Source organism: Arvicanthis niloticus, chromosome 6, assembly GCF_011762505.2.
Source record: "Arvicanthis niloticus isolate mArvNil1 chromosome 6, mArvNil1.pat.X, whole genome shotgun sequence".
Taxonomy (NCBI): domain Eukaryota; kingdom Metazoa; phylum Chordata; class Mammalia; order Rodentia; family Muridae; genus Arvicanthis; species Arvicanthis niloticus.
Genome location: NC_047663.1, coordinates 77,356,697 through 77,382,497, shown reverse-complemented (window position 1 = coordinate 77,382,497; position 25,801 = coordinate 77,356,697). Strand labels below are relative to the sequence as shown.

Sequence of the window (25,801 nt, the reverse complement as noted above, 5' to 3'; positions counted from 1 at the left end):
GCTGGTTCTGCCTATGGATTTTAGACTATGAACAGGGTGCTATAGTTAACATCTGGGTCCCTGACCTGGCTATATATAAAACAACATGTTGAAATTACAAGGTGAAGGGAACTTGGATCCCTGAGTCACTGAATAGAGGCTAGTCACCTCCACTTGCAAACTCTTCAAAGGTTACTCTAAGCCAATGAAATTTGTTCATTGATTTGGTTCCTAACTTAGCTTCTCCCACTTTGACTCATATGCCAAGCAGCATGAGCAAAGAATGTTCAAGGAAGAGAAGTAGCCAGAAGTCTAGGCACGCACACTCAGTAGGATCTGGAGACTACAGAGCCAGAAGGAAAGAGGTAGGCAAAGGCACCTAGACCATATGAAGTCACAACATAGATAACAGTGGAATCTAAAACCTAGATCTTACACAATTCCAAAGCTATAAGAAGAAAACTGTTGTGGGCTGATTTCCTCATTAGAACAATAAGCTGGAGCTATATGGAGGCTTCATGCAAAAGAAGTGAGCAACAATACAAGAAGAAGTTAGAAGCTCATTGTTTTGTAAAATATTTAGGAGGCAAATATGAACGGAACTTAAAAGTAGACTGCCTGTAGTAGAAGAAGGGGAGTCGAGATGGATGTTAGATCATCAGAGACCCTATAGCAGAGATGGGGATTACTAAAGTCAAGTTGAACTTTAGAGACAACCTCAGTTTTAGGAGCGTGCAAGATGTAACACCCAGAATGCAAGAGAAAAGACAGTGGGACATTGTGGTCCAGCTGATGAGAGAGGTCTGATCTCCAAGGATACCAAATGGGAAGCCAACTTGCTGGGTAACAGGGACATCATGAGTTCTAGTGAACTTTAAAATGGGGTATAGCACAACAGGCTAGAAGTACCTTTTTGTCTATTTAAGAGTGATTGTCCCTTTAAAATCTGTTGGAGTAAGATTTACTGAAAATAAAAATCATTAACTCAACTAGTGATGGCTGAGCATAGCCTGCTGGTGACTTGGGGAGCTTTAGAGGTCTCCCTTTTAGTCATTTTTCTCCCATATATTGTGTTATTTTCTGCAGAACTGTATCCTTTGGTTAATTTTATTTAAGGTCTCTAGTCTTCCTTTTTCACTCTCATAAAGGCCCTATTCTCTCCAACCAAAGACAGCAGTCCCTTCTTTTCTTTGCACTCATTCTAATGTGGTATTTCCTCTTCTCTCTTAGACAACATCAGCATATGGCACCCTAAGTATAATTATATGTCATATATTATAACTATATATTATAAAATATATTATAATTATATTATAATAAGATGTGCTTTGTCATCTGTGAATAAGGAACAGTCACAGCTCATGCTCTTCCCCCAGGGAAGATTTTTAGTGCCGAAAAGAACTGGCTGGGGAGATGACTCCATCACAGAAGTGCTTGCTTTGCAGGCATGAGGACTCAAATTCAGTCCCCAGGACCCACATTTTTCAAAAAGTCAGATGTTAGGATACAAACTTGTAATCCCAGAACTAAGGAGGAAGAGACAGATGGATCTCTGGGCTCCCTCTAAGGTTTCTACCTATCCAGGCATCATTGTAAGTTATTTGGTCTTTGCCTAGTCTATTCCCATGAAAACATTGTTGGTTAGGTCAGTCTCAGAATCATAAAACTAACTAGGGAGTCGTTTCAGTGCTGACTTCTGTCTTCTAGAAAATGCTTCTATAACTGAAACTATTTTCTTAAAATTTATATCATAGTTTCTGAGAATAAAAAAATAATAAATAATTATGTAATATAATCTAGGTTTAAAATGCTCAAAACCAGGCATAAAAAAAAGGACATCTTGGCATCTAATAAACATAGCTTTTTTTAAAAGAGACTAGAAAGAAAGAAAATATTCTGGAGAGAAATCATTCTTACCTTCCCCACTGACATCCATCTCTGCACCTGTAAAATAAGCAAAAGACTACATGCAAAAAAGAAAAGTTGAATCCGATCAAAATATGTGGAAAACAAAACAAAAACCAAAACAAACAAACAAGCTAACTAAGATTTCTTTCCTACCATTCCTCTGGTAGGAATACTTGAATACTTGCATAATGAAAGGGGCCAGGGCTAGCTGAATTTTAATTTATTTCAAGGCTAATAAATACCTGCTGATGTGGTTGTTTTGACCCTTCTGTGGGGGTGAAAAGTTTCCAAAGCTGTTAGGAGCTTCCTCCCTGTTAATAGGCAAGCTTCCAGGCTTCATGGGACATTAAAATGCCTCTGAACCTTATTCCCAGGACAGCAGAAACGGAGATGGTATTGACCAATACTGTAATAGACCAATAGCTTTTAAGTGTTTTATCTTAATGGATTCAGATCCTGTTCGTGCCTACTTATGACATTAAAACCCACATCAGACTCCTTAATTTCAGTTTACACATAGTCAAAGTCAACATTTAAGCCTCAAAACCAGTGGACTTAAATTCTATCTCATTTGATTAAACAAATGGTATTTGCCCAAGCTGGAAAACAGGAAGGTGATTCAAGAACAATTGCAGTTTAGGGGTAACTGATAAAATGGTTGACTTGAAGCTATGCCCACATGCCTACTCCAGATCCGTTCTTCTAAGGTGACTACTGTTTGTTAACCAGGTGTTGGATAGAAAAGTATTTTTTCAGATTCACACATTTAGCCCTCAGCATGGAGTGCTTTGAAAATTCCTGCTTACTGGCTTACTGATGTCTAAACTTTCTTGTATTCTAATTCAAATATCAGGATAGTATACTATTTATTAAGAAATATAGGCTGGTCAGTGGTGGCGCACGCCTTTAAACCTAGCACTCGGGAGGCAGAGGCAGGCAGATGTCTGAGTTCAAGGCCAGCCTTGTTTACAGAGTTTACAGGACAGCCAGGGCTATACAGAGAAAGCCTATTTCGAAAAACAACAACATCGGGATATGTGTAATATTTTTATGTGTTTGAAGAGGTTGAGGGTATATTGTGAGTGTGCATGTTCATGTGTGCACATATACATGGATGCCAGGGATCAATAACAAATGTTGTTCCTCAAGAGAGCTATCCATCATTTATTATTTTATGTTACTATCCTTTTGAGACACGGATTCTCACTGGAACCTGGGACTTGCTCTTTGGGCTAAGGCTGGATGACCAGCAAGCCCCAAGGTTCCTCCAGTTTCTGTCTTCCCAGTGTTGAGATTGTAAGTGAGCCAACCAACCAGTCACCCCACAGATTTTTGTGCGGGTTCTAGAAGTTGAACCCAGGTATTTATGGTCACAGAGCAAGCCCTTTATAAACTGAGCTATCTCTCTGGCCCAAGAAATTGAGTTTAAATTTAATTTTAGGGTTCTTCTTTCCTCTTAATGGTCCTGCCCAATTTGTACTTTTTAGTACATAGGTTAGAAAGTTATAATATGAAAAGGAATGCCAGTCTCTAGCTTTTCTTATTCTACATTCTAGCCATCTTGACTTATTTTCCATTTCTTTCCCAAACCCCGTATGACCACTGCCTCTCAGAACCCTTGATGAGCCTTCTGCCCCCAACCCTTCTCACTCACACACCACCTGCACACCCCTCCCTAGCTGCCTCCCATTGATCTCCTGACCTCACAGAAGCTCCACCTCCTAAGAAACAAAGTCACATCCTCCCTGAGTGTGATGTCACTGCCAGCCTTCCTTTGCAAGCTCCTCTTCGCTGGGGAATATACATGTTTGCTGCTATAAATAGTTACTTACAATTTCTCAATACAGTAAAGTAACTTCAGGAGAAAGATGCCCATGTGGGTCTTACTCATCCTGTTCAAAGCAAGAGTCCAATAAGCACCTGTTGATTCCATGAATAACTAGTTGACTCCCTACGTGAAACAATGAAGTATGCTGAAGCTGAAAGAAAAGGAAAGGAAAGGAAAGGAAAGGAAAGGAAAGGAAAGGAAAGGAAAGGAAAGGAAAGGAAAGGAAAGGAAAGGAAAGGAAAAAGAAAAAAATCAATAAGAAGTATGGGGCTGGCAAAACAAGGAAGTTAAGGTCTGAGAAATAACATTCCTTTTTAATGAATGTACTAGGCTAGACTAATGAACACCTCACGAGAATGCCCCCTACCATCTAGAAGAGATTCTGCATAGAGAAAAATAATTCTGGTCCTTCAAGGCAGGGTGGTTTTGTGCATAAACTAATGAGGCTAGGTAATCCTCCAGTTTACTGGTAATGGGAGGCACCCTTTAAAGTGGAGAGAGACACAACTTTACAACAGGGAGGACCTTGAGCAGTCAGATATGCCCTTCCCTACCGTTCTGAGAGCAGCAATAAACCACACCTCAGATAAAACATCACACAGTTCTGTTTCCTGTTCCACTGTTGGGAAGAAGCACATAACTGAGAAGCACATAAGCGGGGTGGAAAGCTACGGAGCTACCTGCCAGCCTTCCGCCTCAGTCCCTCAGCTCATCTCCTCAGTTCACCTCCTCCATCCCATCATACCATACATCTGCCTATCACTTGTTAGGACTCCCCCTCCTCTTCCTCACAGCGTAAATGCTTAACTAGTCATCTGATCCAGCCCAGACTTTCTAGTCTCTGCCTCTGGCCTCTGCCACTGTGAGTGGCCAAGTTTCTTGACCTCTGAAGAAATTCCAATTTCTGCTTCAAGATCCAGCCGTCCGTGCAGCATCATTCCCTAACCTGCCTACCTTTTCTCTTTACATGCTGTTTAGAGAATGCTTTAAATAATGTTGCTTTCAAGGAGACTCCTCCAGTTCAGCAAATCCGTGTGTGTACAAGCATGTCCATGTTCATAGGAAACACATTTTTATGAACCATTGTGCAGTCCCCATTCTTAGGTTAGAATGAATTTCCTAATAGTAAGAATGTTTTTATATATCCAACTTGTAATCGCTGAAAATAGCCCAAGTAAAATAATTATCATTACTACATTACTATATGACCTAATCAGCACTTTGTTTTCAAATTTCACCCATTTTCCTAATGATGCTTGTATTTTCTTAATACATGGAAGCAAGTCTTTATTTCTTTAGGATTTCTTATGATTTTGTTCTTGATGTTGAGACAGGGGCTGACCATGTATCCCACACTGGCTTTGAATTCTAAATCCTCTTGTCTCAGTCTCCTCAGTGCTAGAGTATTAGGTATGACCCATCATGCCCTGTTCCTGAAAATTCATGTATCTTCTGCCCTCCAGCCAAGAACCCCATTCAGAATAATATTCTATTTAGCTTTTAAACTTCCCTCTCTCGCAAGCAGTACCACAGCTTTCTTTGATCTGTGACACTTTAAAAGCACAGGCTAGTAATTTTGTGAACTAACCCCTAATTTGAGGGTTTTTAAAATAATGTTTTTGACTCATAAGTGATGTCATGTTCTCTTTATGTCATATCAGAAAGGCACAAGATGTCCAGATTTTCCAATATTATTATTCTTTAAAATTATGAAAGTATCCAATTCTTTATCAAGCTTTCCTTCATTAATTTGACACCCACTGTTTATATCTGGTTTCTCTCCTCCCCGCTGCTGGGGATTAAATCCAAGACCTTCATGTGTACAAGGCAAATAGCCTCTGAATGAACAATATCCCCAGCCCTCATCTGCTTTATATTTAAGGGAGATTATCATACTTCTTTCTTTACATATTTGTAGGAATGAAGTCCAGGACCTTACAGGTGGTAAGCAAGCCCTGTACCACTAGGCTGCATTCCCCTTTTAACCCCTGATTTTAACTTTTGTTTTGTGGCTGACCTTCTCTAAGTTGCCTGAAGTGGCCTTGAACATACTCCATAGCCCACATATAGCCTTAACATTGTGGTCCTCCTTCTTCAGGCTCTTGAGTAGCTAGAATTATGGCCCTGTACCTCAAGGCCCAGTCTGTTATTAAAAATAAAAATGTGATTATGACAAAGAGGGGTTTGAAGCTACCCCACAAACAAAACATGCATCTCCTGTATCAGTCCAATATCTTTATTTTAAAAGGCCTTGCCACCCAAACAAGAGAGGTCTCTGATGTGTATGCTATTAACCAAGGCAAGATTTCTCATTTGCATTTTCAACTCTGTTCATGAATTATCTTTTCATTTCCTTTGCCTTTGCAATGAAAAGGAACCCATGAAAGCAGCATATCTTTTCATAATGAGAAAGAAGACACACAATATTCTTTCTGGCTTCCAAAATGTCATAATATTGCTTTTGGTCCCATTATGATGGGCATCTGTAATTACATTTAGTTTTTTCATAGCTGATACAGGGGTTTATGTAGTCTCTGAAGAGCTCTCTACAGCTCTGGGATCTGTAGATTGAAAAAAATATATTATTCAGATTGATTAAAGGAGGAGAATGAGGATCAGGACATGTGAGCGTCAGGAAAGTAAAATACTATCATTTAAACTACAAATGGAGCTTACTTTTTTTCCTGCTAAGTGATCAGATTTACAATAGCAGCCTGGTTTGTTCATTGTAAGATTAATAACAACTGACATTAAGTCATGTATTTATTCAAGAGAAAATAATCCCATGAGCCCAGTAAGTGAAAAAGACCATTATATACAGCTTCTAACTTCACTAAGTGTATCATCTTTGAAATATTTGCTTCTAGGATTTCAAGCAGAACTGGTCTAGAGGAACTTTGAGAGTTTAGTTTTAGATTCCGTTAAAGAGCTGGGCAGCTGGGAGATCTGGAGCAGAGCACCATGCTCTACAATTGCTGGTTACCTTTGAGCGACTGTGACCAAAATACCCAACAAAAACAACTTCTGCAAAGCAGCCTCCTTTTGGCTCATGGTTTCAGGGAATTCAGTCCAAGGTTGCCTGGCTCCATGCCCCATTGCCATGCATGACCAAGGCCACTTATAAAAGGAGCACTTAATTTGGAGCTTCAGCTCCCAGAGCATTAGAGCCCATGTCCACCATGGCCAGGAGCATGGCAGTAGAGAGGTAGGCATGACAGATGATGAGGCAGTGACTAAGAACTTACATCCTGATCCACAAATAGAAAGTGGAGGTAAGGGAGGGGGAGGGGGAGGGGAAGGGGAGGAAGAGGGAGAGGGAGAGGGAGAGGGAGAGGGAGAGGGAGAGGGAGAGGGAGAGGGAGAGGGAGAGGGAGAGGGAGAGGGAGAGGGAGAGGGAGAGGGAGAGGGAGAGGGAGAGGGAGAGGGAGAGGGAGAGGGAGAGGGAGAGGGAGAGGGAGAGGGAGAGGGAGAGGGAGAGGGAGAGGGAGAGGGAGAGGGAGAGGGAGAGGGAGAGGGAGAGGGAGAGGGAGAGGGAGAGGGAGAGGGAGAGGGAGAGGGAGAGGGAGAGGGAGAGGGAGAGGGAGGGAAAGAGAGAGAGACTGGGAATGGTATGGGACTGTGAGCCTCAAATCTCACCCAATGACACATCTCCAACAAGGCCATACCTCCTAATCCTTCTTAAATAATTTCATCAACTAAAGACCAAGTGTTCCAAATTATTTCCCTATGGGTCTGTTCACACTCAAACCACCAAACTCCATGTGCTTAGGCAGAACTTTGTGGTGGAAGGAGCACAGTATAAAGGCTTTGGCAGTTGGTCAAGACTCTTCTAGGAAGGGCCTACAAGGGTTAAAAAAAAAAAAACCTACCTTCTAAAGAACTGGGACCCCACATAGCAAGGACCTGTGAGGATGTCCATGCAGAATCTCCTGGCCTTTCCGGAGGGATCACTTGGTTCACTTTTGCCTTGTGTTTGCATTTTTTTGGCTTTGTTATTAACAGTTTTTACTTACACTTTGTCTGTGACTGATTTTTCCTTAGAATCAGAAAAAAAAAAAAAAAAAAAAAAGCTCCAGCCATGACTCACTCTTGTTCATCTCTGAGGATCGTGGGAGCAGAAGAGATCACTACTCCTCTGCTTGTTAATAAGGATGTTTTGGTTGAGTCAACACAAGGGCCTGGTCTGGGTATGTCAGCTGATGTCCAGATGTTCTCTCCCAATGGGAACTTGGCTTGGACAACAATTTGCCCACGCAACTGTTCCAAACAACAGTTAGGTGATTGCCAAAAATTGAGAAAGGTCTTGCTGGATCGTTGGTTCCAAGAATAAATGGGAACATTCAGAGATGTTCAAAACAAGAGTGAGAAACTGTCTCGGGTTTCTAATTTGCTGGGAGCCCTTGGCATTAAAGGAACTAGATCTCCTGATCAGGATGTGGGAAGACAGTAGGTGCCCATAATTAAATCAGAATTTTCTGGATATGTAGTCTATCACCTCTTTATACTGTAACCGCAATTGCTGCCAACTATAGACAGTTGGCTATGTACCAGTGTGCTGAGTTAGATATTAACTGCTTGCTGAGGCCAGGTAGATTGTAGGTAGCAGAAAAAAGCAGGGATTGAGGGGGAGATGGAAGGGAAAAATACAGTGTGCACATTATTGTTGAATGTAGGAGGTTCTTAAAAGAGGTTGTTCTTGAGAAAATGAATGTAAAACCTTTTCAGCTATTAAAAAATAGATATATGAATAAAGGTGTGTCACTGTGGGTGTGGGTTGTTTCCATACCAGAGTGTATGAACTGCACTCCTTGGTCCAAGTCTTCTTTCACAGACTCTACACATCCTCCTTCAGGTCCTAAACCCAATGGAGCTGGGCTCCAGCCTCTCTCCTTCATTCTCTGATGGTTAGGAAGCAAAAAGAGAAGATCACACGGGCCACGGCCAAAACAAGTTACAGCCCAGAGACCTACTTTATCTTCAAAAAGGGTCCTCCTCTAATTTTCAGCACCCCACAATAAAGCCTTCACAATACAAATGCATTAAGGAGCTAATTCATTGACTGGAGCTGGAGCTGGAGCCATCAGGAGCACAGGCATCCCTCAGAACAGTGCTTCTCAGGGTTCCTAATGCTGCAACCCTTGAATATAATTCCTATGTTGTGGACCCCAAATTTGTTTTCATTGCTACTTTATAGCTATAATCTTGCTACCATTATAAATCATAATGTAAATATTTTTTGGAGTCAGAGGTTTTTCAAAGGAGTTACAACTCACAGGTTGAGAACTACTACCCTAGACATGTCATGATCCAAACATAGTAATAGTCAAATCAGCCATCTAGGAAGAATATTTTTCGTGGCTAGGCACTCCGTTTTTAGAGCTACCAAATGAAGTTATGATCCCCAAGCCAAAGAGATTAGAAAAGGCCAGCTGATGTTTATGATACTAGCACTGGTTACCACAGCCCAATCATGTCACGTCCAGGTGTCCTAGAAAAATATCATTTTGCCTCTTTCCACTTTCCATTCTCATTTAAAGATCTTGGGGAGAAAAACAACAGCAAACAGAAAGATGGAAAGAAAAGGAGAGAGAGAGAGAGAGAGAGAGAGAGAGAGAGAGAGAGAGAGAGAGAGAGATCTCAAGTACCCATGCAACCTACTAGGCTGCCATTCAAGTTGAAAAACAACAGCAAACAGAAAGATGGAAAGAAAAGGAGAGAGAGAGAGAGAGAGAGAGAGAGAGAGAGAGAGAGAGAGATCTCAAGTACCCATGCAACCTACTAGGCTGCCATTCAAGTTGCTATATAATTGACAATGATATTGAGCTGCTGGTCCTCCTGCCTGTCTCCTGAGTGCTGGGATTATGGATGTGTACCTCTATACCAGGTTGTGATGGCTTGTATATGCTCGGCCCAGGGAGTGGCACTATTAGAGGGTGTGGCCCTGTTGGAGTGGGCGTGCCCTTGTTGCAGTAGGTGTGTCACTGTGGGTGTGGGTTAAAGACCCTCATCCTAGCTGCCTGGAAGCCAGTGTTCTGCTAGCCGCCTTCAGATGAAGATGTAGAACTCTCAGCTCCTCCTGCACCATGCCTCCCTAGATCTTACAATGTTTCCACCTTGATGATTATAGGCTGAGCCACTGAATTTGTAAGCCAGTCCCAATTAAATGTTGTCCTTTATAAGACTTACACAGATTTATGTCTGATGGAATCATTTTGCCTCATGCTTTCTGAACTCTGCCTACAAGCTACATCCCCAGACCCATCCATTTAATGTCCTGCTCTGAAATGTGATAAGGTTAAAAACTGTATAGCCAAAGAAATCCTAAAGACTAAGGAGCTCTTGGTAATGGAATACATGTGACATGGAAATTGAAGGAGGCAACTCTGAAGGGAGAAGGAGTGAACCAGAGAAGGGAAGTACAGAGAGCATGCAGAGAGTGGGTGGGAGGGGCAATTACAACAAAGCATGGTGATATATATGGATAAAATATTAGAATAAAACCCATTATATAGTAGGCTAACCTGGGGGTGGGAGGTTCTTGGTTTTTCAAGACAGCATTTCTCTGTGTAGACTTGTTTGTCCTGGAACTCTCTCTTTAAATCAGGCTGACTTTGAACTCACAGAGATCCACCTGCCTCTCCCTCCCAAGTGCTAGAACTAAAAGTATGCACCACCACCATCCAGTCATATGTTAACTAATTTTTTAAAAAATATTTAAAATATAAACATTTCTCATTGTCTTAATATTTGCAATACAATTCTATGTGCTGCCCAATTTGTTCCTACATGGACAGGGTTAAGAACACGACTATTCTTCCAGACGAGCCAGGTTCAATTGTCACACCCACATACTGGCTAACCAATGTCTGTAAGTCCAGTTCCAGGGAATCCAATAACTTCTTCTGGCCTCTGCAAGAACTAGACGCATAAGTGGTACACAGACATGTGCTGATAAAATACCCATATATATAAATAAAATTTCTAAAAATTGTAAATTAATCATATGAACAAAGAATGGTAAGAATAGATTTCTTTATTTTTTAAAAGCCAATTCAGTATTTTAAAGGTTTATTTCTTTTTATAGCATGCATGTGTGTACATGCCTGAATGTACATATGCATGCATGTATGTATGTATGTATGTATGTGTATATGTATGTATATGCCATGTATACCTGGTGCCTACAGAGCCTAGAAAAGAGTACCAGATCCCCTGAAACTGGATTTGCATGTAATTGGCAGCCATCTGATATCTGGGAACTGAACTCGGGTTCTCTGCAAGAATAACAAGTGCTCTTAAGCACTAACTAAGCCATCTCTCTAGCCCCTCTTTCTTCTTTTTATGTTGAAGATGAACAAGGTGAATAGAGAAAGTTTACCATTAATAATGAGCCAGAGCTCAAATTTAGCCTCCCAGTATCCCATCCTTGCAGACCATGATTTGACTTTTCCATGACAACACCAAACATGTCCCCACCACCTATCACACTGACCCTGTCACTTGATTTCACAACACTGATCCTTGTGGTAGTTGTATATTGTTTTTATTGGTTATTTAATGTGTCTGACCTTAAAACAGATGTATTGCAGGGACTGTTTCTATTTTTCTAACATTGAACCTTGCATGGACAAAACAAGAGATGCCATGTTGTGTTTTCCACCTTACCATAGTGACTTCTTGTGTTCACATTTCACTCAGTCCTCCTGACCACAGCAACTTCTTGTGTGTTTGCAGACTGTTGTCACCTGATTCTGGAAATGACTTTCTCCCTGGACTTTTCTTGGCTCCGGTGGAAATGGCGAAGTCAAAATGGCTTCTCCCAGTCCCCTTCGGAAACGACACCGCTGCTTTCTCCAGAGACAGATAGGCAGAGCTACACCCCAACAGAGCAGCGGTTGGTGTACCCCAATAACAGCATGTGTCACCAGGACTGGAAGAAGGTCTCCAAGAGGTACCCAGGCAACAGCATCTGTACAACCAAGTACACTCTCCTCACCTTCCTGCCCCAGAATCTCTTTGAGCAATTTCATAGGTATGCAGCTGGGTCTCCCAACAATACATATCTTGGCCTAGCATCGCCACTGAGGTGATGCAGTTCCCTTTGATATCCAAATGTACATATGGAGCAAGTGCCTCTCATTTATCACGTGTTGACTTATCATGTCATGTGTTTGCATGGTAAACATATATGGGAAGAAGAGACTGAACTCATTGTTTGCCCCATCTAATGAAGGAGACACACATTGTTTTTTAAATTGCCAAACTGATTAAAAACTATAACTAGAAAAATAACTGCAAGTAAAGGTGTATGGTGCTTTACAGTGAGAACTTGGACTAAACAATGTTAGCGAAGACTTCTCTGAAGAAGTAATTCAGATATGATTGGATGAAAAGATAGTCACCCTGAGTAGATGACTCACTGAGGGGTAAAATATTCACTGAGTCAACTGTGAGGACAAGAGTGTTCAGATCCCCAGAACCCCTCTATAATCTTGGCAAATTAAAATTAAAATAAAATCTTGTGAAGCTGCCAATCTGTAGGTCCAGATCTTGGGAGAAGAAAACATGGGATCCCAAGAGCAAAACTGGCTTGTTTAGATCAGTGAAATCAGTGAGCTCTAGGCTCAAGTAAGAGACCCTGCCTCATTAATAAAGTAGAGAGTAATTGAGGAAAACGCCAAACATCTGACACATATCTACATGCACATGTACAGACACACACACATGTACTCCACATACATATGAACACATTACATATAATCCACACTTTTTTTTTTTTAAAAGAAAGGAGTACTCAGAAAAGGTAGGTGAAAAGAACCAGGAAAATATTTCTGAATACATAGCTTCATGTGCAATGACACTGTAGCAGGGGAAATGAGAGTCACTTAAAAACCTTGAAAGTATTATCTGTCCTTTTCAAACAATGTGCAAAAGTCATTATTAACTATAAATCAAATACTACTTTAAAATCCCAAAATGTATTAAAATGTGTAACTAGCATTGATCAGCTGTTATACTTCAGAACCCTTTCATGTACACAAAACCATTTTTTATATCACATAACATTTATGAGCGCCCTTTAAAGTAGATAGGGTTACATTATGTCCTCTTTGCACAAAAGAGGATAAACTTAGGTAGGTCGGTGAACTAGTAAACAGCAGAAACAAGGCTAGTGAGATGGTGCAGACAGTAAAGGTGATCACTACCAAGACTGGTGCCCTGAGACCGATCCCTAGGACCCATGTGTTGGAAGTTAAGAATCCACTCCCACAAGTCGTCCTCTGACCTCCATATTCACACCATGGCAAAAGGTGCATGTGCATGCATGTGTGAGCATGCACACACACACACACAGAAAGAGAGAGAGAGACAGAGAGAGAAAGAGAGAGAGAGAGAGAGAGAGAGAGAGAGAGGAAGAATAAATAAATAAATGTTATTTTTAAAAAGCTATAGCACTTTACTCTAACGTCTTAATTTTCTGACTTGAATTCACAGTGAAAGAGATGTTTAGGTTGGGTAAGAACCAATAACTAGAAAGAAACTGGAATATACTTTTCTCCTCCAGAGTCTCCACTCCCACTTTGCTTGTCCCTCTAGGTGGGCCAACCTCTACTTCCTGTTCCTGGTGATTCTGAACTGGATGCCCTCCATGGAAGTCTTCCACAGGGAAATTACCATGTTACCACTGGCCATTGTCCTGTTGATCATCATGGTCAAAGATGGCATAGAGGACTTCAAGAGATACTGCTTTGACAGAGAAATGAACAGTGCCAGCATTCAAATATATGAAAGGTAGGGGACTCTACTACTGTTTCCTCTGTTGCAGAAGATTAAATAAACTCACCAGCATATTTAAGGGACTCATCTTTACTAGCAACATGGCTTTTTAACTTTCTTTCTTTCTTTCTTTCTTTCTTTCTTTCTTTCTTCCTTCCTTTCTTTACTTCTTTGTGTGTGTGTGTGTGTGTGTGTGTGTGTGTGTACCAAAACAAACATATGGAAGCCAAAGGACAGCGTGTATGAGTTGTTTTCCCTTCTACTGCATAGGGTCTGGGTATCGAACTTAAATCATCAGACTTGCTGGCAAGCACCCTTACCCACTGAGTTAACCCTATATATTCTTTTTTAAATTTTTTAAAAATTTCTTATAAATTACTAATTTTATTTTTTAAGACGATAATTACATCATTTCCCCTTCCTCTTCTCCCTCAGACCCTTCTACATACCTCCCCTTTCTCTTTTTAAAATTCATTGCCTCTTTTCTCATTATCTACTGTTATGTATACATACGCATATATGTATATACACATTCTTAAATACAATCTGCTTAGTTTGTATAATGTTACTTTATGTATGTTTTCATGGATGACTATTTAGTATTAGAGAGCCAATTGGTGTGATCTTCCCTGGGGAAGACTATTTCTCCTGCTCTCGGCTTTCCTTAGTTGCCAGTAGTTCTGTGTGTAGGGTTGACGCCTTGTAGACTTTCCCCAGTGCACATTAACATGTCTATTATTCTTGTTCAATGTATGTTTGGGTAGTCATGTTGGCGAGACTTGATGTGTGTAACTTCTGACATTACTAAGAGACAGGCTCACAGCAAACTCCCTGATCCTCTGGCTTTTATATTTCCACGACCTCTTCAAAGTTTCCTGAGCCTTCATTGAGAGAGCGTTTTATAGATGTATCAGTTGAGCCTGGGCATTTAATTAGTTGTGGTTTTCTGTAATGCTTTCTACCTGTTGAAAGGACAATGGGTAGAGGTAAGTCCTTATCTCTTGGTGAGAGTATAAGGACAACACTTACATGAGGGTATAAAGACAAATATTTAAAGTGTAGTTAGGGTTTATGCTGGTTTAGTAAAATGGAGGTTGGAGACTCTCCTCCAAGATCCTTGACTTCACTAGCCTTGGGTAATTGGGCATGATTTCTCTCTTGATGCATGGCACATAGTCTAATGAGAAAGCTATTAGTTACTACCAAGGTATGAGTGCCACTACTGCACATTGAGGGTTATTTGTGCCATATTGGGCATTGTTGTGGTTCATAGGTATTGTAGCTGGGCAAGACTGTTGTTTGCTTCTCCTTTGGAAGCATGAATGGCACCTTCAAGCTACCTTTCACCTTCATGGCTCTTTCACCTATCATGACAGCTAGTCCTCAGGGAGCAGTCTTTCAGGTCAATTCCAGCTCAAAGACCTGTGAACTATGTGTCTAAAGTGTGTGGTGTCCTTACCAATAGGGACTTACCTTTCACCTCTAGCAGTAGTCTGTAATGCTTTGGGAATCTCTTATACAATCCCCGAACAACAACTCAAGACTGCTTACAACGCCTGGTATAGGGGGGTTGGTTAAATGTATCTTCTTTGGCTCTTGGAGAGAGCATTATCAGTTCAGATAAAAATATTTAATTTAAAGTACACACAGAGAGACAGACAGACAGACACACACACAGAGAGAGAGAGAGAAAGAGAGAGAGAGAGAGAGAGAGAGAGAGAGAGAGAGAGGTGTTGTAGGGCTTTTCTTAGATAATAGTTTGATTGCTTAAAACTTTTTCAGACTAAGTTTGCTTAACTCAGTGATGATCAGCTGGAGGTGACTTTGACACATACCTCCTCCCTACCCCACCACCCCTTAAACATATGGTGATAGGTTGGAGATAAGTTGTAGATAGAATACTACTGGCATCTAGTGGATGGAAGCTGGGGTACCAGTACATATCCAAACAGAACAACAACAACAACACACACACAACCTTGAAAAACCTTGATGTAAAACCCTCATATTCTTAGCCACCCAGACACAGTGTTATTATTAAAATTGAGTTAGAAGCTCAAAAACTAAACTCCAGGGTGATTAGATCATCATAGGAGAGTAATTTCCTAAGAAACTCTTTTGAGGGTCTTAGGTGAAGACACACACACACACACACACACACACACACACGATGTATTCCATTTTTAAAGCAGCACACACACACACACACACACACACACACACACACACACGATGTATTCCATTTTTAAAGCAGCACACACACACACACACACACACACACACACACACACACACACGATGTATTCCATTTTTAAAGCAGCAGGGTGCCTGGCTAGAAATCCATTTTATTGCTTAACCTGGTAGGTTTTAGGACCCAGCATTAGTGCACCTGTGTAGGAAACGAAGACACCTGTGGATGGTGACGCCTACATTCCCACAGGTGGAGTCTCAAACAGGCAGAAGGAAGTGCCAGGTGACACACACCCATTCTCTGTGAACTCCTTCCAGAGAGTTCTCCCATACCGCTTGCAGACCGACTTGCTGTTTTACTTTTTTCTTTCTTTTTTCCTTTTTTATTGTTAGTTTTGAAAAGAGAAAGAGAAGTTTTAAGCAAAGAAAGTGAGTAAAAGATGCTAATTAAATTATGAGAATCAAAGAGGCAGACTTGAGCAGAGATGAGGAAGGAAGGGAGGAAAAGGCGGAAAAAGAAAGAAGACAAGAAGAGGGTCGTGGTCTCCAACCTGCCTTTCGAAGGATGGCCCTACAAAGAAAACCCCAACCGCCATTATCGGGGGAACCAAGTCAAGACCAGCAAGTACACAGTGCTGTCTTTCATACCCAAGAACATTTTTGAGCAGCTGCATCGGTTCGCCAATCTCTATTTTGTGGGTATCGTCATTCTGAATTTCATCCCCGTGGTCAATGCATTCCAGCCAGGGGTGAGCATGGTTCCAGTCTGTGTCATCCTCACAGTCACGGCCATCAAGGATGCTTGGGAAGACTTCCGGAGATACAAATCTGATAAAGTCATCAATAACCGAGAGTCCCTGGTCTACAGCAGGTAAAACTAAGATCTCTGGGGCAATCTTAGTGCGACTTTGAACCTAGCTTACTCTGGCTGCTACCCCTGCTAACAGAAAGGATGGGAGTGGGGGCTCTCATCATTTTACTGGAGTGAAGTGTTAGTGCCCCAGTGTGAGGACCATAGTGGAAACCATGAGCAAAAGCAGACTAAGGAGGAGATTTCAAATCAGGAAGCCTTCATTTTATGGTATTTTTTGAAATTATCTTACCTAATTAGCCCCGTGTTGCTATGAGTATGTTTAATTCCGAGAGGAGAAAACCATCTGTGTGTTTCAGGAGAGAGATGGGACTTTGAGTTACAACTGGAGCCTGAGGAAACATCCCAGGTTGAGGACTGTCTGCAGTCATGTGGTGGCCTTAGGCAAGTGATGTAAATGTCCTGGCATAATTCCTAAGACTTAAGGAATTCTTGATGTGTTCATGAGAAGGATACATAATACTCCTAGGAATTACATACTGTTAATGCCACACTCAATTTTAGAATGCAAAATTCCTGTCGGTCCAGCTATTGACTGCCCCTGGGGCTCATTTCTCTTGTGTGGTATTCCCACAAAATATTACCTGCCTACCATGGTCTCACCACACTGTTTAATATTGTTTTGTATATGCAGATATTTTGCAAATTTTTGTTGGCTAAATGACCCAACTGGGCTCCTTGGGGCATCTTTTTGATAAGGGGGAAAAGACAAGAGTTAAAGCATGTCTCTATTTTGTAACAACCTGGAACTAGGGGAGCTAAGCCAAGGCTGGATAAAAGAAAGTAAGGGGATGCCTGTTGAATAAGCTAACAGCCATGAGTGCATGAATTATTTGCAGATGAAAGACTTAGTTTCTTATTAAATAGGGAAAGTCTTTTTCATTCAGACATCTCTCTCATTTATATTTTCTCTCTCTCTCTCTCTCTCTCTCTCTCTCTCTCTCTCTCTCTCTCTCTCTCTCCCCTCTCTCCCTCTCTCTCCCTCCCTCCCTCTCCCTTTTCTCTCTCCTGTCTTTCTCTCCTTCCCTCTACCCTCTCTCTCTCTTCCTCTTCCCCTCTCTGTCCCTCTCTCTTTGTCCCTCTCCCTCCCCCCTCCCTTCTTTCTCCACCCTTTCCTCAGATCATTCTGGGACTACCTTATTCCCTCTAACTTTATCACCTGCATCTGCACAAGTTTCCCTGTCACCCTGGTCACTGACAGAAATGAAAGGGAATTACTCTGAAGTGTGAACTCTAGCAGATTAGGATCTGCTAACTTAGAAAAAATTCTCCCTTCTAGGGAATGTAAGCTTAGCTATGGGAACTGGATCATGAAAGGGCTTAGTAGACAAGGTCCACTAGAGAAGTTATGGCCAGGGGAAGCCTCCAGGGAGACTATCACACACAAAGAACCCTGAAGTGAAACCCCATGCTCAGGAACACTTAGCTTTGGCCATCTTTGCTGACAGGTCCACAATTATATGTATAGAAAAATTAGTCTAAGGGAGAGTTAGCCTGCCTGCCTGCCTGCCTGCCTGCCTGCCTGCCTGCCTGCCTTCCTTCCTTCCTTCCTTCCTTCCTTCCTTTGCTTTTTTTTTTTTTTTCTTTCCCAGCTAGATCTGATTGTCAGGAGCACACCAGTCAGTTACAGGCCATCAAAAGCAGAGGAAGGAATGGCTAGCTGCCTGCATGCAAAGCCTTCCCTTACTAGGAGAGCTTTTAAGAAAACTTTTTTTTTTTTTTTTTTTTTTTTCTGCCCCAACACACCCATCTTATGGGTTTTTTTTTTTTTTTTAAACCTCTTTCCTCTTTATTGTTTCTGTACTGTGGCACAAAGGCAAGCAGGAAGTTGTTCCCCTTCTGAGGAATGAGAATCCCGATCTTCCTGCTTTGCTAGACTATCCCAGAACAGCACCCCTATTCTTGGCACCAACCCTGCTGTTGATCAGACTATAGGCTCACCTGCCTACGCTTCGAGGTAGAATGACCTGTTGTTCTGTTCTCAAAATAACTTGGGGAAAGGAAGAGAAGAGAATAACAATCGAGGATAGGTAATAGCATGATTATCTATTAGATATATCTAACAGATGAGGTATGATTGCACATGCCTGGAATCTCAGACCTGGGGAGGCTGAGGCAGCAGAATCAGGGGTTCAAGTCTACCTTGGCTATATAATTCAAAGCTAAGCTGAACTACATGAGAACCTGTTTTAAAATTTAAAAAAAAAATTAGAAAAGGTGTTAGACCACTCACTGTTAGGGAGAACGAAAGGGGGTTTTAGTGTTTCTGAAGAGATGTTCATTAGAATGACTGGAAAAAACATGTTCTTAAGATATCCCACCCCCAGATAGTTGCTGGTCATCACAACCCATGGCTCATAGTTGACAAAGAAAAGGTACACAATAGAGAAATCTGTATACTTTTAATTGACTTCATTTTGCTCAAAAAATACTTTTAGAACCTAAGTATGGGAATGCTTGCTTTTTTCAATGACAGCAAGATAAATTCACTGTGGGGAGGGAGGGCACACAGGCCATCAGTGTTGCGTTATGATGGAGATGGTGTGACCTCTGAGGGACAAGCTCAGAAGGGTTCATCTCGCAACAAAGCTGGGTGTTCAGCTAACATGCTTTATTCGATGTGGAGATACAGCCCAGTGCTGAAGAGGCCAGATTACCTGAGTCTAAGGAATCTTCAAGTTTTGCTACTTCTTAATTCTGTCAAATTCATTTATCCTTTTATAATTTCATGCACATATATGCATATATATGCAATATTTTGATCATATCTCCCCATCATCCTTTCTTACTCCTGTCCTCCTCCTATTGAATGCTTTCTTCTCCCAGACACCCCTAATCCTAGTTCATGTCTTCTTCATTCTCTTAGGTGCAGGCATCCCACTGCACTTAATTACAATTGCACACATGAACTCATTCACTTCCTTACTTGAGTAAAGGTAACATACCAGGGGCTACAGACTGGGGTATCTGATTCTATCCCCTCCTTCAGTAATCATGAACTGCCTGTTGCTCCTTTTCCAGGGTTGCTAATGACATAATGGATATAAATGCTTCAGATAGTTTATTTGACCTAAAGTCCCGTTCTGTCTGGAAGCCTCTAATCCCCCCATCCCCGGACAACCCCCACTTAGTTTTATAATGTTGAAGGAATCAGGGGTCTTTGCAAAAGAATAATTGTGTTCTTTTGGGGCCAAGCCTACAACCCTCAATGAATGAAAGGCTGTCTTTGGACAGAAGGGGCTATGAGTTTTAGGGGGACACCAGGCTTGGGAGTCAGCTGCCCGTCCTCCAGGCCAAGATCTTCAACTAACTATGAATATACTGGGAATGTTACTTGAATTTCTGTATTCCTTAAGGCTTGTGGGTCCTGGGAGATGTACTATTGAGGGGAAAAAAGACTAAAACCTATAGCCAAATAATTCAGAATACAGCATCTATATACTGTTGTACATTGGTCTAATAACATGTGATAACGTAATTATGTGTCAGACACAACCCACAGCCAGAATCATGTCTAGTACTGTGTTGGTTCAGTTGTTTTTCTCCATGAATAGTAGAAACCTCAATCAAAGAGGTGTACACATCAAGGGATTATGATGGCTGACTTGAGATGAACAAGTACTTCAATGAACTTCTAGATCCAGACTCAACATTTAGTCCCTGTCTTTGTCAGCTCAAACAAACCTCAGACAGTTGTGCTTTCAGGACAATGAGAGAGCTGCAGTGGGATTAGCCCCCAGAACTACTCCTAATAACCCACAAAGAAATAAAGATAGATATTTCTGGTGGCCTTCATAGAAAGTCAAGAGAGGAAACTTGCTCCTAGGCCCCTCACATCTCAGTGTCCCCCACTAGATCACATGCCCAATCCCTGGGAGCAGAAAATAAGATTACCATAAGTTGTGCCTAAGACAAGGTCCTTATCCAAAAAGCCCAGCCATGATTTCCAGGAAGAAATATAACCCAGATAAAATAACTTCTAAGAGAGAGAAACAGACATTGCAGAGGCCACTTCTATCTATGTCCTTAATGCTGTCAGTTAAAAATCTAGTCTCTGTCAGTTGTTTTCCACATAGTTATGGGAGCATGCCCACCTTGGGACACTCTACACTAAATAGATGGTCCTAAAGTTTGTCTTATTCTGGAGTCCACAGGTTCTGTGAAAATCCATGGCAGGGGAAGCTGGAATGCAGCCCATGTTAATGATTATCTGAACCAATAGATACTAAGGGGCCCGTCCCATTGAAAGAGATCAGTGCCACAGGATAAGCTATCAGACAACTGAAAGTTGACGAAGTGACACGTTTTCTGAGGGACGCTGAGAAGCGTGTCTCAAGCACCCACTCTTCCCGATGGTCTGGTTCCCTGTGAATCTCTTTTATACCTTTCTCCTCTGTTGCAATTAAGCACAAAGGCCTGTAGAATTCTGCTCACTCCCTAATCCTATGCATCTTCCAGTCTAGACTCGTTTCTCCTGTGAGGAAATGCGTTTTGTGAACAGCAGAAGCCTTGTTAACAGAATTACAATCCTGTTAGAGCATTTTCTTTTAATATAGCAACAGTGCTTATGGTCGAGAGGTGACCCATTAATCAGATTTATGGAATGACTTGGAGGGGAGATTAGCTTCCGAATTGTATTAGCTTAGCTTCTCCCAGGGCTCTGTTTAATGAATCCAGAAACTATACCCAGCAAGAGACTTGTATTTTTTCCAGCTAGCTTAGGGAAATTGTATTTATATTCAGAAAACAGTATAGGAGGAGTGTGAGCCGAGGGATTTGGGGTGGGATTTGTCCCCAAATTGAAATAGAGAACAAAGTCCAGCCTGAGTTACAGAAGCCAGTCACTGACTTAATCAACTATATAGCAAACTCTCTCTCTCTCTCTCTCTCTCTCTCTCTCTCTCTCTCTCTCTCTCTCTCTGTGTGTGTGTGTGTGTGTGTGTGTGTGTGTGTTGTATATAGAGTAAATAATGTCTATGCCTAGATTCACATGTGTGCATATGTATATAGAGGCCAGAGGTTGACATCAGGTGTCTTCCTCCTTTGCTCAGCATTTCATTTTTTGAGACATGGTCACTGAACTCAGCACTTATGGGCCTGATGTCCATCAAACTCTGGGAATATGCCTGTCTCTGCGCACATGGTACTAGAGTCACAGACACATGCAACCACACTTGGTGGTTTACATTGGTGTTAGGAATCTAAACTCGGGTATTAATGCTCATATGACAGACACTGTTCAAACTAAGACATCCCCTGTTCAGCAAATATGAACTGGTGCCATAATCAATAGTGTGGTATCATGGCAGTATGTCCTCAAGGGGCTCTCAGTCCAGGGTACATGAGACGCTTACAAACAATTATAATGCCTCCATATACTTTGGTGTCCTATATACAAGGGAATAGGGGACATGGTACTGTAGAAGAGAATGTAATGATTTGTATACCAGCATGAAACATCAAAACCAAGGGAAACCTTCCTCGAAGAGGTGACCCTTCAACGGACATTAAGGCAGGAGAAATGCTTGGCCAGGCCCAGGGAGTGAACACCCATCAGTTTACAATCTTGTCATATGTCAACTGAAGGCATAATTCACATATGAATTATACTTGTATCAAAAAGACCAGGAAGGACCAAGAAAAAAGTTGAGAAGTTGAAAGTTAAGAGTAAATGAAAGAATACATTACTGGTTTTCAGCCATATTCTGTGTGTGTGTGTGTGTGTTTGTGTGTGTGTGTGTGTGTGTGTGTGTGTGTGTGTGTGTGTGTGTGTGTTGTTCATAGTAGTAATGAGCATGCCCATGCAGCTTTGTGTGTGTATAAGTACACACTTGCTTTCCAGCAGTCAGTGTGAGGTGTCTTCCTCAATTGTTCACTTTCTTATTGGTTGAGACAGTGTCGGTCACTCAACCTGGAGCTCACCAACTGGCTAGGCTAGCTAAGCGACAAGCTCTAATGATCAATTCTACCAGGTTATCTGAACTCAGGTTCTTATGCTGCCATGGTAGGCATTTTATAGACTGAACCATCTCCCCTATCCCTCCATTTGACTTTTTAGGAGGACATGGAGAGTCTTCTTTCTAGAAATAAGATACCTTTGATGTCAAGATAACTCCATATGCTGCATTACCAGTGGCTGCTGGCTGTCTGGTTGAGTCTTCAACCTGGTTTTGACAGTTGACTGTTCTGGCAGCAGCCACAGTGGACAACCTGATGCTGAAAGAATGGATCATGCTGGCGCTGATTGTCTCTCTAATTATCTGGTTACTTAAATAGAGCCATTTCAATAATGGGACCAACTGGTCTCATCTTTCAATGCTGATCATAATTCTCCCTAAGGTCTTTTTCATGAGAAAATCAGCAGATGACATGCAAGGGGGCTCTGAAATGGCATGCCTATAGAAACAAACTCTAGAACATATGGCCACAGGATGTAGAGTACAGCAAGCAAATAGTTTCATAGTGACTTGACTGAATGCATCTATCAAATACTCCACATCAAACCTGCACTTGGCCAGAGCTGCCCACCATGGCCCTATCTAGTGAATATATCAGATGAGCCTTGTTTCAACATCTGGGCATCCCCTTACTGAGTATCAGGTTCAGGGAAGGCAACATGTGTCCTCCCCTAACCCAGACCTTAAGACACTTGGTCCAGCATAACTTCCAAGATTCCCTGAGCATAAGAATGTCAGGTATGTGCGGCATCCAAGAGAGTGGTGCTGTGGTTCCCATTTGCCTTTGTCTCCTCAGTGTTGAGCTATAGACTCTAAAAAGGAGAGACGGGCAAAATTTGGTCTTTCCTGGAGTCATGCTAACATCAAAATACCATTATAAACCTACCTTCACCCCAAACAACTTCCCATTGTTGTTCCTGATACTAAGTAAACTAGTGCATATATTAGGATGTACTACTAAATCCTTGGGATTTTGCCTCGCCTTCAGCAACACTTAGATAATATTAGCTAAAATACTACTGAGGAGATTCCTAGTGCCTTGACAGCAAGGAATCTCCGTGAACTTGACCCAAGTACAAAAGAAAAGCCAATGGCTGGAGTTTGAAAATATATGAGAGAAGGGGGAAAAGATTATATCTGTGGAGCTTAACTTCAAGATCCAACATACAGCAAACCAGGCATCAGGGGAGAATGTGAAAAATGCAGACAGTGAAAAAACAGGGTCATTTGAAGTGTGACTATGAAAATTACCACAGCCTAGACATCACAGACCAACAGACCATGGTATCCATGGCCCAGGTCTTGGTTCTGCACACAGAAAACCCAGTGTCCCTATTACCAGTGTCTCCCACCCACACACTAGGCCCTCTGCCTTGCCGTGTGCTCACGGAAGGCTATATTTAAAAAGCTCTTGAACCAATTCAGCTTGTCATTTCAGGAGAGACTTCGTTGGGTCCCCCAAACTCATAGGCAGGAGAACCATAAAACAAGAGTTCAAGTGTGCCTGAAGCTCTGAACTCTTGTCACCAGAGATGAGTTGTGTGTCAGCAAGGGAGGAGGGGGGGATTCATGGCCTCTGCCTCACCATTACTAACCTCAGGATTTTAAAAGGTGACACTCATGTTCTCATTTAGCCTCTGTTAGGCTTCTGTCACTGTCTTCAGTTTCACTATTGTGTACCTCATCTCCAAACAGAGCATCTATTCCACATTAAGCTATGGTGCCCCTCACTGCAACTCAAAAGTCCTTGTGTGATTTTACCTGAGTAAGGTAACTCCTCTCAGCCCTGTCTTTCTCATCTGAAAAGAGAAGAAAAAATAGTAATAATGAAAGTCGTCTCCTAATTTGGTAGACAAATGGCCATGTATGTCTGGCACTGGGTTCCTTATGAGCACTCCATACATGTCAGCCAATAATGTGAGATTTCATTATTATTAGACATCTTCAATGAGGACTCTGTAATGACTAATTGTCAACGTGGCTTCAAACAGCTTCCATTTGCATACTCTTTAAGATGAATCTATAAGACATCATACTTAACAGCTTACCCAATCCTAGGAACATACATATAGACTTTTCTATCTCTCAGCAAGGTCATCCCATAGTGAAAATGAAAGGTACATGAAACCACAAGGCAACAGAAGTGTGATATGCAAGCAGGCATGCCAACAAGCCATGCAACACTTACGGTCATTGCCTGGGGGTGTGAAGAGAGAGGTAGGATTTGGATCTGCTAAGGTTAGAGGAAGTTCATACACACTGTGCTATGCGCTCTCAGACACCCCCAGGCTGCTAATTCATAATCCAGTGGCCACGGGTTTGCAGGAAAGCTCCAGTGACTCCCCGTCCTGTGAGGCATGGTGTGCCTGTGGCCATCACTTCTTAATGATGGTCTGTTCTAAGTTACTCTTTCCGAAGGCGGCAGCTACATAGTCAGTGAAGTTAGAGATGGGTGCCATCACAGAGCTCGGAGCTTTAACACCTAGCATACATATGAGACCCCGGTGTGAGCCTCTAGATGAGAACAGGGTGGTGCTAAGACAAAGGCCACACTTTTAGGGATGCTCAGCCTCAACATGTTGATTTAGGAGTTGGGTCCTCTCATGCCAATCAATTCCCAGCTGCCCTGGATAGGACTGGGCATCTCTAGTGCAGTGAATGTAACTTAAGTTCCACAGTGTCTCCAGCCCAGACATGGTCCCTGCCTCCCTCTGTTCCTCTACCTCAGCTGCTCCTCTACAGAGTTTCCTCAACTCCTTTATATCTAACAAGCTCCTCCTGTGTGGTCTGCACCAGACAAGCAAGTATAGACAATAAAGAGGTTTAAGGCAGGAAGAAAGCTGTACTGTCTATCCCCTGCCCCAGCCCCAGGCTTTCTTTAATGCAATTCCTTCCGTCTCAGTGTCATTTACTGGGATCAGGTCAAGAACTAAGATGACATCACCCTTTTCAAGCCCTAAAGAGGGCTCACCAGACATTCCTCCCAGCCAACAAATACCATACTTCATTTGTATCTGCTAACAAAATAGACAACTACCATAGTTCATAGTTCATTGTCACTATGGTGATTCTTCCCCAACCTAGAAACAGCTACAAGGAGAAGATGGGCAGCTATAAACACCAGTGTAATGAACTTTCAGCTACAACTACCAAAAGTCCTTCATCCCAGTTGAATAACCTGAGGGTCAGACTAAGAAGGTGCTGGTAAGATAGCTTACTCAGTAAAGTGTTTCTTATAAGCATGAGGACCTAAGTCTGATCCACAGAAGCCACAGAAGCATGGTCAGATTG

The 25,801-nt window shown here is 41.9% G+C and overlaps 1 protein-coding gene and 1 long non-coding RNA gene across 12 annotated transcripts in view; one reads left to right on the top strand and one right to left on the bottom strand.

Moving 5' to 3' along the window:
- Window positions 1–2,218, bottom strand: part of LOC143442832 (uncharacterized) — a 139,080-nt gene extending 136,862 nt beyond the window's left edge. For 5 of the 9 annotated variants that reach the window (XR_013111350.1, XR_013111349.1, XR_013111353.1 and 2 more), the window contains exon 1: window positions 1,897–2,034. This is a non-coding gene — a long non-coding RNA (uncharacterized LOC143442832). The other 4 variants (XR_013111351.1, XR_013111356.1, XR_013111355.1 and 1 more) reach the window with 3 other exon arrangements.
- Atp10b (ATPase phospholipid transporting 10B (putative)) overlaps window positions 1–25,801 on the top strand; it is a 281,854-nt gene that overhangs the window by 169,970 nt on the left and 86,083 nt on the right. For 2 of the 3 annotated variants that reach the window (XM_034506566.2, XM_076937027.1), the window contains exons 3-4: window positions 11,450–11,747; window positions 13,313–13,507. In XM_034506566.2, the coding sequence (XP_034362457.1) occupies window positions 11,473–11,747; window positions 13,313–13,507 (470 nt within the window). In that variant the 5' untranslated portion in view covers window positions 11,450–11,472. Of the gene's footprint in view, window positions 1–11,449; window positions 11,748–13,312; window positions 13,508–15,952; window positions 16,554–25,801 lie in introns of those variants that run through there. The other variant, XM_076937028.1, reaches the window with a different exon arrangement.